This window comes from Notolepis coatsorum (genome assembly GCF_963971535.1).
Source record: "Notolepis coatsorum genome assembly, chromosome: 12".
Lineage (NCBI taxonomy): Eukaryota > Metazoa > Chordata > Actinopteri > Aulopiformes > Paralepididae > Notolepis > Notolepis coatsorum.
The window spans coordinates 116,021,118-116,037,738 of NC_140176.1; the positions used below are offsets into that span (position 1 = coordinate 116,021,118).

General features: G+C 44.7%; 1 protein-coding gene across 1 annotated transcript in view; it reads left to right on the plus strand.

The window, feature by feature from the left end:
* The window catches only part of sass6 (SAS-6 centriolar assembly protein), a 168,753-nt gene that overhangs the window by 91,680 nt on the left and 60,452 nt on the right, over positions 1 to 16,621 (plus strand). Inside the window, exons 9-13 of the mRNA XM_084325732.1 lie at positions 2,236 to 2,430; positions 9,761 to 9,871; positions 14,595 to 14,774; positions 16,084 to 16,144; positions 16,235 to 16,368. Coding sequence (XP_084181858.1) covers positions 2,236 to 2,430; positions 9,761 to 9,871; positions 14,595 to 14,774; positions 16,084 to 16,144; positions 16,235 to 16,368 — 681 coding nt within the window. The remainder of the gene's footprint in view (positions 1 to 2,235; positions 2,431 to 9,760; positions 9,872 to 14,594; positions 14,775 to 16,083; positions 16,145 to 16,234; positions 16,369 to 16,621) is intronic.

Below are 16,621 nucleotides of genomic sequence, written 5' to 3' on the forward strand. Positions count from 1 at the left end.
GCTATGAAGAAAAGTAAAGTTAGTATTGCTTCATATTTTCGACGCGTTCGACCTCCTATAGTGAGCCGAACTGAACTGAACTCAGACACACGGAGAGAGCTGCGGCGTCTGCTGCTCCTCCTCCCTCCGGCACCCGTGGCTGTTGTAAACACTAGTCTCTAGTGGGACACTGGGACCTCGGTGAGCCTGCCAGCCGGCTAGCTACTGATATCAACAAATACTCCAGCAAGTCTAGTAGTGCATGATAGCTCGCGTTAGCTCACTGTTCAAAACGAAACGTCCCATTAAACTAAATAGCTACAGATAGCTCCTGATATCAATGTCTTATAACACTGAGTCAATGTGTATTCGAGCTGAGGGCACGCTGAATATAGTCAATAGGCCCAGCTGCAGCGCCGGAGAATCCTGGCCGTAGCTGGAGGCTACAGTATAGGGTCCAGCTGCAGCTCCGGAGAATCCTGGCCGTAGCTGGAGGCTACTCGAGTACACACAGACAGTGGAGCTGGTTGCATATAGCGAGCATTTTGACTTGTTGCGTGGTGGCGATGTCTCGCAGATAATACAACTACAAGTATGATTATATAATATATATATTTTATTAAAAAAAATTATATAAAATAATTTTTATTTTTATTTTTTAAATCAAAAACAATCTATATAAATAATGGTCAAATTGTTATTTAAAATTGTGCCCCTAAAAAATATTTTTAAAACTGTGCCCCTAGTGAAAAAGCTTAGCGTACAGCCCTGCACTACTACTACTACTACCACTAACACTACTACTACTACAACCACTAACACCACCACTAACACTACTACTACTACCACTAACACTAACACCACCACCACCACTAACACTACTACTACCACCACTACTACTAACACTACTACTACCACTACCACCACTACTACTACTACCACTAACACTAACACCACCACCACCACTAACACTACTACTACCACCACTACTACTAACACTACTACTACCACTACCACCACTACTACTACTACCACTAACACTACTACTACTACCACTAACACTAACACCACCACTAACACTACTACTACTACTACTACTACTACCACTAACACTAACACCACCACCACCACTAACACTACTACTACCACCACTACCACTAACACTGCTGGCATCATTTGTATCATGTGTGCTGTGACAAAGGACTGATCAGTTCTCTGTGTGTCTGTGTTTCAGGAGTCTCAGCAGGTGTTGTCTCTGTGTTTCAGGAGTCTCAGCAGGTGTTGTCTCTGTGTTTCAGGAGTCTCAGCAGGTGTTGTCTCTGTGTTTCAGGAGTCTCAGCGGGTGTTGTCTCTGTGTTTCAGGAGTCTCAGCGGGTGTTGTCTCTGTGTTTCAGGAGTCTCAGCAGGTCTCTGTGTTTCAGGAGTTGTCTCTGTGTTTCAGGAGTCTCAGCAGGTGTTGTCTCTGTGTTTCAGGAGTCTCAGCAGGTCTCTGTGTTTCAGGAGTTGTCTCTGTGTTTCAGGAGTCTCAGCAGGTGTTGTCTCTGTGTTTCAGGAGTCTCAGCAGGTGTTGTCTCTGTGTTTCAGGAGTCTCAGCAGGTGTTGTCTCTGTGCTTCAGGAGTCTCAGCAGGTGTTGTCTCTGTGCTTCAGGAGTCTCAGCAGGTGTTGTCTCTGTGCTTCAGGAGTCTCAGCAGGTGTTGTCTCTGTGCTTCAGGAGTCTCAGCAGGTGTTGTCTCTGTGTTTCAGGAGTCTCAGCAGGTGTTGTCTCTGTGTTTCAGGAGTCTCAGCAGGTGTTGTCTCTGTGTTTCAGGAGTCTCAGCAGGTGTTGTCTCTGTGTTTCAGGAGTCTCAGCGGGTGTTGTCTCTATGTTTCAGGAGTCTCAGCAGGTGTTGTCTCTGTGTTTCAGGAGTCTCAGCAGGTGTTGTCTCTGTGTTTCAGGAGTCTCAGCAGGTGTTGTCTCTGTGTTTCAGGAGTCTCAGCAGGTGGTGTCTCTGTGTTTCAGGAGTCTCAGCAGGTGTTGTCTCTGTGCTTCAGGAGTCTCAGCGGGTGTTGTCTCTGTGTTTCAGGAGTCTCAGCAGGTGTTGTCTCTGTGCTTCAGGAGTCTCAGCGGGTGTTGTCTCTGTGTTTCAGGAGTCTCAGCAGGTGTTGTCTCTGTGCTTCAGGAGTCTCAGCAGGTGTTGTCTCTGTGTTTCAGGAGTCTCAGCAGGTGTTGTCTCTGTGCTTCAGGAGTCTCAGCAGGTGTTGTCTCTGTGTTTCAGGAGTCTCAGCGGGCCACTCAGCAGGTGTCGTCTCTGAGGAGGGAGAATGGCCGTCTGGACGCTGAGTGCCACGAGAAGGAGCGCCTGCTCAGCCAGCTGCAGACACGGGTCGCTGTCGGAGAGCAGGAGGTCAAGGACCAGGACCGGCTCATGCTCCGCACCAACGAGGTTCTCCGAGCCACGCAGCAGCAGAAGGTTATTACCGGGGAGGTTCCATATTGGCTTTCTTTTTTTTTAAGATTTATTTGAGCATTTTCACAGCTTTTATTGGCCATACAAGACCGACAGAGGAGAGGGAGAACAGGAGAAGATGTGGGGAGGAGGACATGCGACAGGTCAGCCCGAGAGCGGGAGGCGAACCCAGGACGGCCGCGTAGGTGTGCGAGGCACTATGCGGTGCGCCACGGTATCCCATAACCATATTGTCCAACTCTTAATTTCCGATACCAATATGAATGAATGAATGATTAGGGTTGGACGGTATAAATGGTATAGAAAGTACACCGGTATGAATTTGCGCTACGGTATGGATTTTGACTATATCTTGTGACCGGTAGACCAGCTCTAAAGTAGCAATGACGTAACCACACCAGGGCTCTACAGTGCGACTATCTCACTCTCATTTGCCCCTAAAAATAGATAATGTGCGAACTGGAAAAATTATTTAGGAGAATAATGGCTTTGCGTAGTGGGCGTGTCAACGCACAATTGTCATTTCATAATAGACACAGAGCGGACCTTCAATTCTAGAAGCAAACTAGCTCTTCAGCCCTGCGTTTGACAGCTGTGTGACAACTTCTCTCACGAGTCGTGCTGTTTCTATGTGTAATGTAAACTCTGAGACGGTCCAATGGTCTAACATGCTTTGCATCCTCACCATTCTGGAATACCACTCTTGGCATCCTATATTGGATGTTGGAATTTGATGCAGGCAACTTGGTGATATGGACTTTAAAAGTATAGTTTCGGATTGGTGGACTTCAGGAATAATAACGTTACTCACGATCTCAATAGAAGGGTCAAATACATGCATTTCCCAGCCAGCACGGGAGCCTTGACATCTACAGTGAAACTTCTTATGCAAGTTTATCCTCAAATGTAAGTACTGTAGCTGTGTTTTTACTGTGTGGTAAACCTGGGTTTATCAACGTTAGTTAGTAAGCAGTGCAATCTTGCTAACTAGCTAGCAACTTCAGTTTGAGTTTGTTTTGAATTTGGATTTTGTTAATGATGCAAGCAGGGAACAAAATAAGTACCCGCCAACCGCCAATGGCGGGCAGATTTAAGGTTTGGCGACTAACAATGAGAGGTCTGCCCGCCACCTGGCGTGTAGTTCATATCGATACTCTTATTTTGAAAATCCTGTGCAGGTCTCATTTCCGCCCCAAGCGCAGCTCCAGTCATAATATCTATGGCTCCGTCAGCTAGCAACGTTCGGTTCATATGATACTCTTATTTTGAAAAAACCCATGGCAACTCCGCGAGTCATATCCGCCCAGTCCGTGCTTCTGCTCTCATTAAAGCCGAGCAGCGCTACACAGCAGTGTGGCTATTTTGCAATCCGAAATAAGTCTGTGGTGTTTTTTTTCCCTCACAGCGGGTCAAATGCATCTAACACGCTTTGCATCGTCGCCATTCCATTATGCCCACATCGCCCGAAATGAACGTTACGTTAGCGTAAGCTAACAAGCTAATCCTGATCAGAGGCAGAGCCAGAGAACAGCAGACAGTGTGGACTGGAGAAAGGATGTGTGTGTGTGCGTGCGTTTGGAAAGACGATGAAGTCAGTCAGGAGTATATTATAGTAAACTGAGGATGGACAGATAATGTTGATATTGAAATATAAAAAAGTTTCGAGAGGAGTGGAAGTTTGAAGACCGACGACTAGATTACAATATGATGCAGGGGTGGTGAGTTGAAACAGTGTGTGTGAATGAATGAATGAAAACTTTATTTAACAGATTGCAGAATGGGTACAATACAGTACGGCTCAATACACACAATTGTTAAGGGGATGCAGACCAGAGAAAGACGTTTGTCTTGTTTACATCAGGGTCCCCAATTGTGTGTGTCCCAACCGACCCCACTTCTATGGTTCAATAAATTATTTGCATTTAAAACTATTACCGCTGACTTATTCCTTCAGTCCACTCAAAATTATGCTAATATTCCTTATGTTGTTTATGATATTAATTGAAAATAGCATATAAGAGTATTATAGTAATAATAACACATGGCGATATACTAAAAAGCTATTTATAATTTTTGGCTGGTAAAAAATCTGCCTGGCTGGTAGTTTTTAAAATCTACCAGCCAAATGGCTGGTAATTCAAAAAGTTAAGTTTGTTCCCTGGATGCAAGCACATGGAGTGCAATCTTGCTAGCCAACATTCAGTTTGCTAACTAACTAGCTAGTGTTGGCTAGCTTGCATTGCTAGCTAACTACCAATACATTTCCACATTAGGCTGTGACATTACTTCTATACTTGACATGAATAGTCTAGTCTTGATACATTTTGTAACATTCATTGTTATATCTACTTTTAGCTATTTTGTGATTTTTCATTTTTTTCTTAAAAAAGATTATACTACTAAATAGGAACATTTGGGTGAGACATTTTTGAAAAATCATTGATCATGCCTAGACTGATTCTATACATCTATACTGTTAAGCTAAGCTTACTAGTGGGGTTGCTGTACTGAGGAACCACAGGGGAACCAGCCTTATGTTTTCCCTTTTAGGTTCATTAGTTTGATTTACAAAAGAGTAAGAGTAGGCATACTACCCCTTCTACGTAAGACTCATAATCTAATAAGACTACCGGTAATAATAAAGGAAAGAGGGAGGAGGAAGAGAAGAGGAGGAGAAGAAGAGGAGGATAAGAAGAGGAGGAGAAGAGAGTAGAGGATGACAGAGGAAAAGGGAGAAGAGTGGAGAGGAGTTGAGGAGAGTAGGAAGAGAAGACGGCAGCGGACACGAGGGGAGGTGTGCAGAGAAGAGGACAGGATGAGATAGGAGAGGAGTGGAAGAGAGAACATATATCAATCCCAGTGCTCATGTGTTTCAAAGTTCCAGTTCAATAAATTGTTGTTCATCTACAGCTTGTTGCATTATTTTATGCATTGATATTATCAATAAGACATAATCTCTAAGCATTTACAATGTAGCCTTGACTGGCACATCTTTTAAATCAAGTAAGTAGTCAGGTGTCCTAGGGGGTTGTGTGTGTGAGGGGAGGGGGGCGCGGATGGGGGCGGAAAGCTTCAGGGGCCTATAGATCATCACTTAATATGGTACCTGGAAAATCAGGAGGTAGCATGGAAAAAAATGTCAAGGCAAGCGTGGGAACCCTGTCACTGCGCCAACCTCAAGAAGAATCATCCGGAGATGCATGCAACGTTTGTGCAGCAAAACGATGAAAAGAAGCAACAGGCGACACAGAAAGAAACCACCCAGTTGTAATAGTTCATGGTTTATATAGCGTTATAGGAATACTTCTCCGCAGGGAGCTGTTTTCAGAGATAGGGCAGTCTATTTGCAGAGAGAACATAATATCAAGTAGAGTCCGCTACCCGACAGTGCACGTGAGCGGCGCGTGAGCGGCGCGGGGAGCGGAGCGGGCGGTTTTGACGTGAGCGAGGAGTGGGTTTTAAAATGGGTCGGTGCGACATCCGGAGCGAGAGTTCTCCTCCGCTCCAATCCACTCCAGGCCGCTCACAGTGGTTTAACACTGATGTAATATACATGTAGTACAATGCCAAAGCAACAGATGGCAATGTACAAACATGAAGGCCATTTTCAACCAATGAGAAGGGTGAACCTGTGATATCCTGTTCAGGCTTTGTCACTCACATCCTGTTAGAAAAAGTATCTGACGCCATTGTTGTTGTCGTTAGCTTACATGCTAACGTTAATGGCAGCGACCATAGCATTGTGGCTAGGCTAGCTATCATCGCTTAACACTATGGGTGCCGGCCAGAAATCCGGAAAATGACTGTGGATTGCCAGCGCTATTTGTCTATGGAGAAATTCCCCTTCTTTGCAGGGCTATAACTTTTTAAATTCTATTGCTACATTGCCATTATTAGGGCCCATTCAAAGTCCTATATGTATTGTTCATTGTGTAGCAACGTTAAACTTTTTCATTCACATATTCATAGTAAAGTATGGTCTAATGTATAAGTATGTTTTCATCTCTTTCTGCAGCTTTCTCCAGAACGTGATATATAGCCCCAAATGCATTATATTGATGATGAAATACAGTTTGATGGCAATCGGGGCGATATAAAAAATTTCAATTGGACGTACTTCTAGAATGATCTACGTATGATCTGATGATGACCGGATGGGCGGGGGATCGTTTATAATTCCGTGGGCAGCGTTATATCATTCATCTAGTGTGGGTGATATGTTCATCATAACAGTTTATATGGAATACGATCAAAAATAACGCTGAATCTTACCGTATCCTCCTCGCGCCGTTGGGCGATGAGCGTGGAACAGTCATTTACCTATTATGGTATGTAGAAATATCGGGTCCATTTCCAGCTTGTATAATAGTATATATGTCCAAATCATGTTGTTTATCGAGTTATTGGCAATCGATCGCCATGTATTGTGTCGAGATCGAGTCCCGTGAGCCAAACAGAGTGCCCGGAAGTAATATGGTCGACCAGCACAACCTCCATAGCACTTCCTGTTTGGCGATTGCGCCGATCGGCCACCAGATGGCGCTCCTGAACCGCCAGAGAGCTCAGTGGGTCCTCCTGGTGGATCTCAGGCCAGCGGAGGGGAAATATGAATCCGATCGCAGATTTTTGAAATATTGATATAAGGACGCTGTACAGCGGCAGTCAAAGTGTTAATAGAGCTAGTGAATGGATAAACAACGTTATTTAACATTGCAGAATGGGTACAATTACAATGCGGCTCAATACAAACAATTGTTAAGGGGCCCAGGGGGTGTAGACTGTTGTAGTTTGAGCTAATTTACACCATGCTCCAAAAAATCTGCTCACGTGGCCTGCTACCCGAGACACATTCTCCTTGATTTGTACCACAATTTGGGACCCAAATTGGAGCGTGGAACAAAACGCAGTGTTGGATGTCATAATTTCCCCAACTACATATACAATACCCATATATCAATAATAACAGCAGGCCGAGGCCAAGAGAGGATTTTATGCCAGGTTACCCAACATCATCGGAGCAATAGACTGTACCCGTGTAGCTTTCAAAGCTCCATCAATAAACAAATCCAGTCAGTTATGCGAATAGAACGGGATTCCACTCTGTCAATGTACAGATAATCTGCGATGCGCATTTGGCTGATAATGTCGTTGCCGGTGGCCGGGAGGAACACGACTCATTCAGGCCTAATTGTATTTAATTCAATTGTTGTAATGTTATTACTGGGGTATCTGTAATTAAAATATCACTTAAGATTGGGGTTATCCACTGAAGCCATAATGACTCTGACCAAAACCAACGACCCAACAGGAGCGCAATTATAACAGGCTCACGCACGCACAATAGGCATTGTAGAGCGCAGTTGGCCTGCTGAAAGAAGCAATTCAGTCAAGAGGATCATACAGAATTTTTAAGTAAGTCTACCCTTGCAAGGTCTAATTTAACTTGAGAAAACCTCAACGAAAAAAGGCATTTATTTTGCTGTATATGGCAAACGCAAGCGCAAAATAGTGGTTACGAGTTTGTATTCTCCATTGGGTTGCACAGATATAGCAGTGTGCTTCAGTGACTCGTTCATTTCAGTCATTACAGCTTAATGTCGGGTCAGCTTGTCATTTATTTCTGTCAATGTGCTGGTTCTGTAGCAGGACTGGGTCAGTCAACATCCTTGGCTCCCGGCGCACCGAAGATAGTCTGCACGCTCAGCGGAGTTGTCTGTGATATTGACAAGTTCATTGGATTTATTTATTCTCAAAAAATATTTATAATCATACGATTAAATATTGTTTAAAATAAAAAGCTAAATACTATTATTCTGTGTCATGTTTCCAAATAAGATTGTTCACAACGGAAAATGCTGTATACGTTAAATTTGTTGGTCACTCTTTCAGTGAGGTTTCTCATAGTTTGCTTAGCCCATTTTTCCACATTCCATGGGGGAGTTCATTACCATATATGGTTAATTAGGGGCGGTTCTGTATGCAAATACTTAAAATCGTGCACGAGCGCGGAGCGTAGAACAAGTGGTATTTATCAACAAGGAGTACTTGCAGGTGTGCGTAGGACCTGTGTACGCACGTTTGATAAATCCCGATTTTTCTGTGCGTAGAGACATTCTAAATTCCGTGCTTTGGAATGAAAATAGAACACTTTCTACGCATTATTGATAAATGAGGACCCTGGACTATATTTGCACAGTTCTGTTACATATTCTATTCCACTGTATTTATTCTAATTTAGTGTATATATTACATTTAATTTTATTCTACTTTAGTTGTCTGTTAATGTTGATGCGCCAAAAGACCAAGACAAATCCTGTGTATGTGCACCTTATTCTGCAATAAAGACCTTTCTGGTTCTGACATAAATATAGGCAATACAATTATAATAAAGCGTATACAGGATATTCACTCCTTGACTGCCACGCTGTTTTTTCATCTGTACTCCCTGGCGCCAGCGTTTTTTGACAATTTTCACGATGTTTGCAGACCCATTGTATATTCTATAGCTATGGAGACAATAGTATCATTTGAAAGGAAATATGTATACTCCAACAGGGAAACAACCGTTTAGTTCTACATACCTTCGTTCCTGTGCTATCCCATGCTAAAAATCGTCCCGTTTCAAAATAATCCAGTTCCATATCCTGGAACGTGAGAGATGGCGTGTTTTGTGCGCATATGTGCATTTCGTGCGGGTTGCTCTCTGAATAATCATAATAATCTCCAATAGTTTGCGATCGCCATTGAAGGTACCTCTCTATCCTGCTGCCTCTGGGGTGCTCGACTCCGGCGGTGACTAATCCTGCCAGCAGTGCGTGAGCAAACCACCCCCCACAGTAAACTAGCCCAGTTCAAAAGGTAGGCGATACTGCCACCTATCGGGATTCGATCGTCATTTCAATTCCAATTCACTCAGAGCTACCAGGATCACACAAGAATGTCCTGACGTTTAGTATAATAATATTAAGTGTTTGGCGGCCAAAGCATGGCTGGGAAAAACGAGTATACAAATTTTTGGCGCCCAATGAGTTAAAAAGTCTTAAAAAGTATAATATTAATAATTCTCAATTTCAGGCCTTTGTGGAGATACCGGAAGCTTGGTGTGTTTGGCGAGAGCTTTTATGGAACGTGTGAGAATAAAAATTGGCGCGCAAGTGGCTTTTTTTTGGTATGGTCGAGAGAGAGCATTTTTAACACATCATTATAGTTTGAACATTTACCATTTTGAACAGCCCTAACTGATATTTCATATGTGTCATCATGACATAGACCTTGAAGTAGGCTGCACTGAAGTGTGTTTTAATGTATTTGTTATTCATTTTTGTTGCTGTAGGAATCAATGGAAGGAACGGCCGAAAGTAAAGAAGTTCATATTAGAAAACTGGAAGCCACAGTCAAATCACTCTCCGAAGATGTCATCAAGGTTAAGGCAGACAAGACCAAGGTTAGTAACGTTGCACCAGTGGCGTTGCGTGGGTAAAATAACAGGGGATGCCAAATTTTTTTTTTTTATAAAAATTAAAAAAAAATAAAAAATGATGGCATCCAGCTTCCTTATCATCCCCCTCTCTACCATCACCTCAAGTCTAGGTAGCTCGACTCCCACCACGGAGCTAGCCTTCCTCACCAGCTTGTTGAGCTTGTTGGTGTCCCTTGAGTTGATGTAGCCTCCCCAGCATGCCACAGCATAGAAGAGGATGCTGGCCACAACAGACTGGTAAAAAGACTGCAGCAGTTTGTTGCACACATTGAAGGACCTGAGTGTTAAAGTGCTAAATGTTAGATACACTAATAGAGGATTCGAACGTGCCCGCTCTGTTAATACAATTTTCAATCAATCAATCAATCCTGCGAGGGGATGACGTTCAGACGTTGTCACGTTAGATGGACGTGCCTCCAGGGCATGCCCGTATGAAGACGCTAGAGTACTTTTCTGTCAGACGGACCCGTGTTATCGTGTGGGAACCGCTTTATTAAGCTCGAATCTTATTGGCTAATAATTGGTTTTGGACTCCACACCCATGAATCACGTGGTGGAAGCTAGGGAAATACACCTCCCTCCTCCCCTTCTGCCTGAGCTGCAGTGACTGAGCACAGTGACTGCCAGCCTGCCTCAGTGAGTCTGACAGTGTTAGAGAGAGTGAGAAGGAGAAGAGGGAGAAAATTCAAAAAAAATAATTATAACACGGAGATGAAAAATAATGATTTTTTATTATTATTGTTGTAAACTATATAAAAAAATTATTATATTTTTATTTTTCATATTTCATATTCATATTTTAATGAGAAAGCCTGGCTTCCCTTGGCTTCCAGGAGGATTCGCCATTGCGTTGCACTAAGGCAACCAAGGTGAAGTTTTGTTTTTTACAATGTAATGGTTTGGTTATACAATTGCCCTGTTTCACTATGTTGGTGCTACGTAAATAGAACATCTGAGAGGGGGGTTAGCTAGTGTCTGGTTTTGGCCTGGTTGGTCTGGCTCAGCCTGGTTGGTCTGGCTCGGCCTGGTTGGTCTGGTTGGTCCTGGTTGGTCTGGCTCGGCCTGGTTGGTCTGGCTCGGCCTGGTTGGTCTGGTTGGTCCTGGTTGGTCTGGCTCGGCCTGGTTGGTCTGGCTCGGCCTGGTTGGTCCTGGTTGGTCTGGCTCGGCCTGGTTGGTCTGGTTGGTCTGGCTTGGCCTGGTTGGTCTGGCTCGGCCGGGTTGGTCCTGGTTGGTCTGGCTCGGCCTGGTTGGTCTGGCTCGGCCTGGTTGGTCCGGCTCGGCCGGGTTGGTCCTGGTTGGTCCTGGTTGGTCTCGTTGGTCCTGGTTGGTCTGGTTGGTCTGGTTGGTCCTGGTTGGTCTGGTTGGTCCTGGTTGGTCCTGGTTGGTCTGGCTCGGCCTGGTTGGTCTGGTTGGTCTGGCTCGGCCTGGTTGGTCCTGGTTGGTCCTGGTTGGTCCTGGTTGGTCTGGTTGGTCTGGTTGGTCTGGTTGGTCTGGTTTGTCTGGTTGGTCTGGTTTGTCTGGCTCGGCCTGGTTGGCCTGGTTGGTCCTGGTTGGTCTGGCTCGGCCGGGTTGGTCTGGTTGGTCTGGCTCGGTCTGGTTGGTCTGGCTCGGTCTGGTTGGTCTGGCTCGGCCTGGTTGGCCTGGTTGGTCCTGGTTGGTCCTGGTTGGTCTGGCTCGGCCTGGTTGGCCTGGTTGGTCCTGGTTGGTCCTGGTTGGTCTGGCTCGGCCGGGTTGGTCTGGTTGGTCCTGGTTGGTCTGGCTCGGCCTGGTTGGTCCGGTGACAAAAGAAATAGTCCCATGAGTTGTTCACCGTAAGTAGCTTCTAGTCTCATGGTGACGGCAGTGAACTTCACCTAAACTACCACCAGTGCCCTTCCAACTCTTATTATTGCTCTGATCATATTACCTCTGGTGTGATCAGCAGTATCGTGGTGATTTGTAGACACACACACACACACATGTGCATTCAGTTAAGTTGGAATATGACTGTAATACAAACAGTTCAGTTTGTCAGGTACATGCAACACAGATTACAGTGTTTACATCTGTCTGCTTGAGAAAATACCATGTTCTGCAATAAAAATTATTGAAATGAGATTAACAGTTATTAACAGTTTTAAATGTGTGATCTAAAGATAAACAAGTTCAAGTTCAAGTTCTTTAATAGTTGTCATACAGAAGTACAGAATACTTTCATACAAAATGCTTCTTACTGTTACGCTCCAGAGACTGTGCTAGACAAGATAGTATCAAATAACATAATAACATAATATAGCATGAATTTAGAAGAAGAAAATGAGGTCACAGTGTTCGGTATAGACATATGTACAATGTTCTGAGTTACCATATAATATACAATACACAATACTATGCAGTGTACTAATGTACAGTACTATCTAGTGCAAAGCAGAAATGGGATGAGGTACAATTTTAGGTACAATTTACAGTAAGGTGTACGAGTTGTAGTGCAATCCTTCATCCATAAATATAAAGTGTGGGGAGTGGGTGCTACAGTGTGTTTGTTTAAAGTGGGTGTGTGCTATAAAGTGTGTGGAGTGGGTGCTACAGTGTGTTTGTTTAAAGTGAGTGTGTGCGTGTGGATGTGTGTGCTATGTGCGTTTGGTGGTTGTTGTTGTGTAGTGTTCATTCATTGTTCGTTTAGCAGCCTGATGGCCTGGGGATAGAAGCTACTTCTGAGTCTTTCTGTGCTCGCCTTGAGACTCCGGTATCGCTTGCCTGACCGCAGCAGTTCAAAGAGGCAGTTGTTCGGGTGACTGGAGTCTTTAATGATTCTCTTAGCCTTGCCCTTGCAACGCTTGTAGTAAATGTTCTGGAGGGTGGGGAGCCCCCCTCCAATTGTGCGTTCGGCTGAACGTGTCACTCTTTGTAGTCTGCTTCGGTCTTTTGCAGTGCTATTCCCAAACCAGGAGGTGATGTTGCCGGTCAAGATGCTCTCTATTGTACATGAGTAGAAGTTCTTAAGGATCTTCTGGCTGACTTGGAACTTCCTTAGGCGCCTGAGGAAGTAGAGGCGTTGTCGTGCCTTCTTCACCACACTGTTAATGTGTGTGGTCCATGTCAAGTCCTCGGATATGTGGGCTCCGAGGTACTTAAAACTGTTGACTCTCTCAACCGGTGCCCCGTCGATGCTGAGGGGGCTGTAGTCCTTGACCCCCGACCTCCTGAAGTCCACAATCATCTCCTTTGTTTTGCTGACGTTCAGGGAGAGGCTGTTTTCCTGGCACCATCCCGCCAGGACCTTGACCTCTTCCAGGTAGGCCCTCTCGTCGTTGGCAGAGATCAGGCCCACCACCACTGTGTCGTCAGCAAATTTGACGATTGTATTGCTACTCCGCTGAGCCACACAGTCGTGTGTGTACAGGGAGTAGAGGAGGGGACTCAGAACACAGCCCTGGGGGGCCCCTATGTTGAGGGTGATGGATGAGGAGGTGCAGTTGCCTGCTCTCACCACCTGGGGTCTGCCAGTCAGGAAGTCCAAGACCCACTGGCAGAGGTCATAGCCCAAGCCCAGGTCCCTGAGCTTGGCTATGAGTATGGAGGGGACTATGGTATTGAATGCCGAGCTGTAGTCGATGAATAGCATTCTCACATAGTTCCCCTGCCTCTTGTCCAGGTGTGATGCTGCTGTGTGCAGCACATGGGATATGGCGTCCTCCGTGGACCTGTTGGGGCGGTATGCAAATTGCAGGGGGTCCATGTTGATGGGGAGGGAGGAGCAGATGTAGCCCTTTACTAGCTTCTCAAAGCACTTCATGGCTATGGAGGTGAGAGCTACAGGGCGGTAGTCGTTGAGGCAAGCAGGCTTGGATTTTTTGGGTACAGGGATAATAGTGGACTTCTTCAGGCAGGTGGGGATGACAGCCTGTTCTAAGGACAGGTTAAATATGTCAGTGAATACTGGGGCCAGTTGGTCGGCACAGACTTTTAGGACGCGGCCGGGGATGCCGTCCGGACCTGCTGCCTTCCTGATATTCACTTTTTTAAAGGTCCGCCTCACCTCATGCTCTGTTACCCTGAACACTGCGCCTCCATCAGCAGCCGACCCCCCCCCCCCCCCCCATTGCCGAGGCTTGTGAGCTGGTGTTGTTATTACCAGCATCAAACCTCGCATAGAAGGTATTGAGGTCGTTTGCTAAGGAGATGTCACTGTTCAGTTTGAGGGAGGCGCCTTTGTAGTCTGTCATCGTTTTGAGCCCCTGCCACATAGCTCTAGAGTCAGCTTGTTCAAACTGGAGTTCAATTTTATCCCTGTAGCGCCGTTTGGCCTCTGACACTGTCCTCCTTACGTTGTGTCGCGCCACCTTGTGGTCATTCATGTTGCCTGCCACTAGGCCGTCATTGTATGCTTTGGTGCGCTCTCTCAGAGGGGTTTTAAAAGTGTTTTAAAAGTGTTATATTTATCTTCTCTTATAGTACCAGAGAATCAACCAGCAACAAAAGCAAAATGTATTAAATATATATATATATATATATATATATATATATATATATATATATATATATATATATATATATATATATATTACATTTTAAGATTGAACCTTTTACCCCATGGTATCGAAAATGGTATCGAATATCGATACTTTTCAAGGTATCGTATCGAAGTTCGTAATTCCAGTATGGTGACAACACTACTCTGACCCGCCCGCCGGCCTCTGTCCTTCAGGCGGACAGCATCATCAAGAAGCTGCTGGCGGAGCTGCAACGCCTGTCGGAGAAGAACCAGATGAAGAACACGGTGATCGTGACGCAGGATAAGAGCCTCCAGGAGAAGGTGCTCCTGCTGCAGGGTGTTCAGGAGGACCTGCGAGACGCTCACAAGCAGCTGCTGGACAGAGACGAACAGGTAGCGTGATGTCATCATCAACATGTCTCACATTCTTCACATTGGCACAGGGGATTAGCAAGAAGGTCCTGAGTTCAAACCCCAACGGGTTTGTTAACCCTCTGATGTCTGGGCTTTTCTGTGATTCTGACCCCCTTTAGGCCCTTTAGGGGGATTTCAATTGTCTCACATAATATGAAAGTACAGGTTCATACCTTCAAAATAAGCCATCACTTGTATCAGGCAGATACTTTTCCATCTCAACCATTTCTCTTGTCATGTGTAATGACTACTTTACCCAGAAAGCAATGTAACCCCCCCCCCTTACTTGACACATTCAGCCTGAGAGCAGCCCTTTGTTAGTCTAATGACTTGTGACCCCCGCTTCTATCCCCAGGCCATCAGCTCAGTGACTCTATGCAACACTAACCCAACCATCTAGGAAATCATAGCACTGATTGGAGACGAAATAAGTGATGAGATAGTCAAACAGGTGAAACAAGCTAAGTTACAATCATAAAACACAAAATTGTTACAAATCTTAATTTCAACTTCGGGTGGAAACTCCTTTGGGGTGGAATTCCACTTTAAACCTTGTAACATGCGACAACCACAAGTAGCACATAAGCTTTATCCCCAAACAAGTAGACTAAGCTCAGGCTGTCGTTTTTAGAGACACGATCATAAGGAGGCGTTTGTCATAATGAGTCTCCTGAACAATTTAAAACCAAGCATGAGTCGATCAGAGCTTCAGACGCGGCGGTATGGTCACTTTTCCGCACATCATGGAGGTATTATGTGGTGCACGCACACACACACACAAAGGGAGAGTGGGAAGGCTTTTATGCTGTTACGTCTGCACGTCTGTCTCCGACACTCGAGGATGAAAGTACTCAGCCCCTCCCCTATGATTCAACTGTAGTTCTTTAGAGAGCCAAAGAAATTATACAGCCGGACAAGTTAACAATAATTAACCCATTTACAAGTCTTATTGATATCAATTGATTGATTGAATGAAAATGTTATTAACAGATTGCAGAATGGGTACAATACAGTACGGCTCAATACACACAATTGTTAAGGGGATGCAGACCAGAGAAAGACTTTTGTCTTGTTTACATCAGGGTCCCCCATTTTCAATTCATAATGAATTGTAAGTAAGGGTGCAACTTGCTCCGTGCAATCAATTTTTTGTGGATCTAGCCCTTAGGCTTGGCACATAGAAGGAGACTTTGTATTGTGTCTACATGAAATGTTTAAGTACCAGTGACGGGGCAAACACACTTTACCCACCCTCACTGTGATCTCTAATCTATTCCTCCGTTGACAGGTATCCAAACTCAACCAGAAACTAAATGAAAGCAGAGAACTGTTAAAAACAAATGAGAACGGTAAGGAAAGTGTTTAATAGTTTATCGTTTCAAAAGCAATTAAGCTATAACGACGACCAGTATTTATTTTTATTTTTCCTTTTACCACAGTGATAAGTTGGCTGAACAAACAGCTGAATGAAAATCAACTATCCAGAAAAGTCCTGCCTCCAGAAACCTTTGCGACTCCTTCAGTTGTGTCTGCAGCACCAGGACTGAGGGTCGGAAACGTCTCCCACTCTGTGGTAAGGATGGATTAGATAGATTGATAGAGAGATGATCATTATGTTATATGGAGGGGTTCTCAGATAGGATTGAGCTTTCATCTTATTTTTCACACCAGTGCTTGTATTCCTATGCTTTATTATTCTTGGCTCTATTTTAATCGAGTTATTATGTACTTTAGATACTATTGCTACCATGTATGCAGGGCTTGACATTAACACCCGCCACCCGAATATTTCCGCACGGATCGGAATATGGGCATGCACGTGGGAG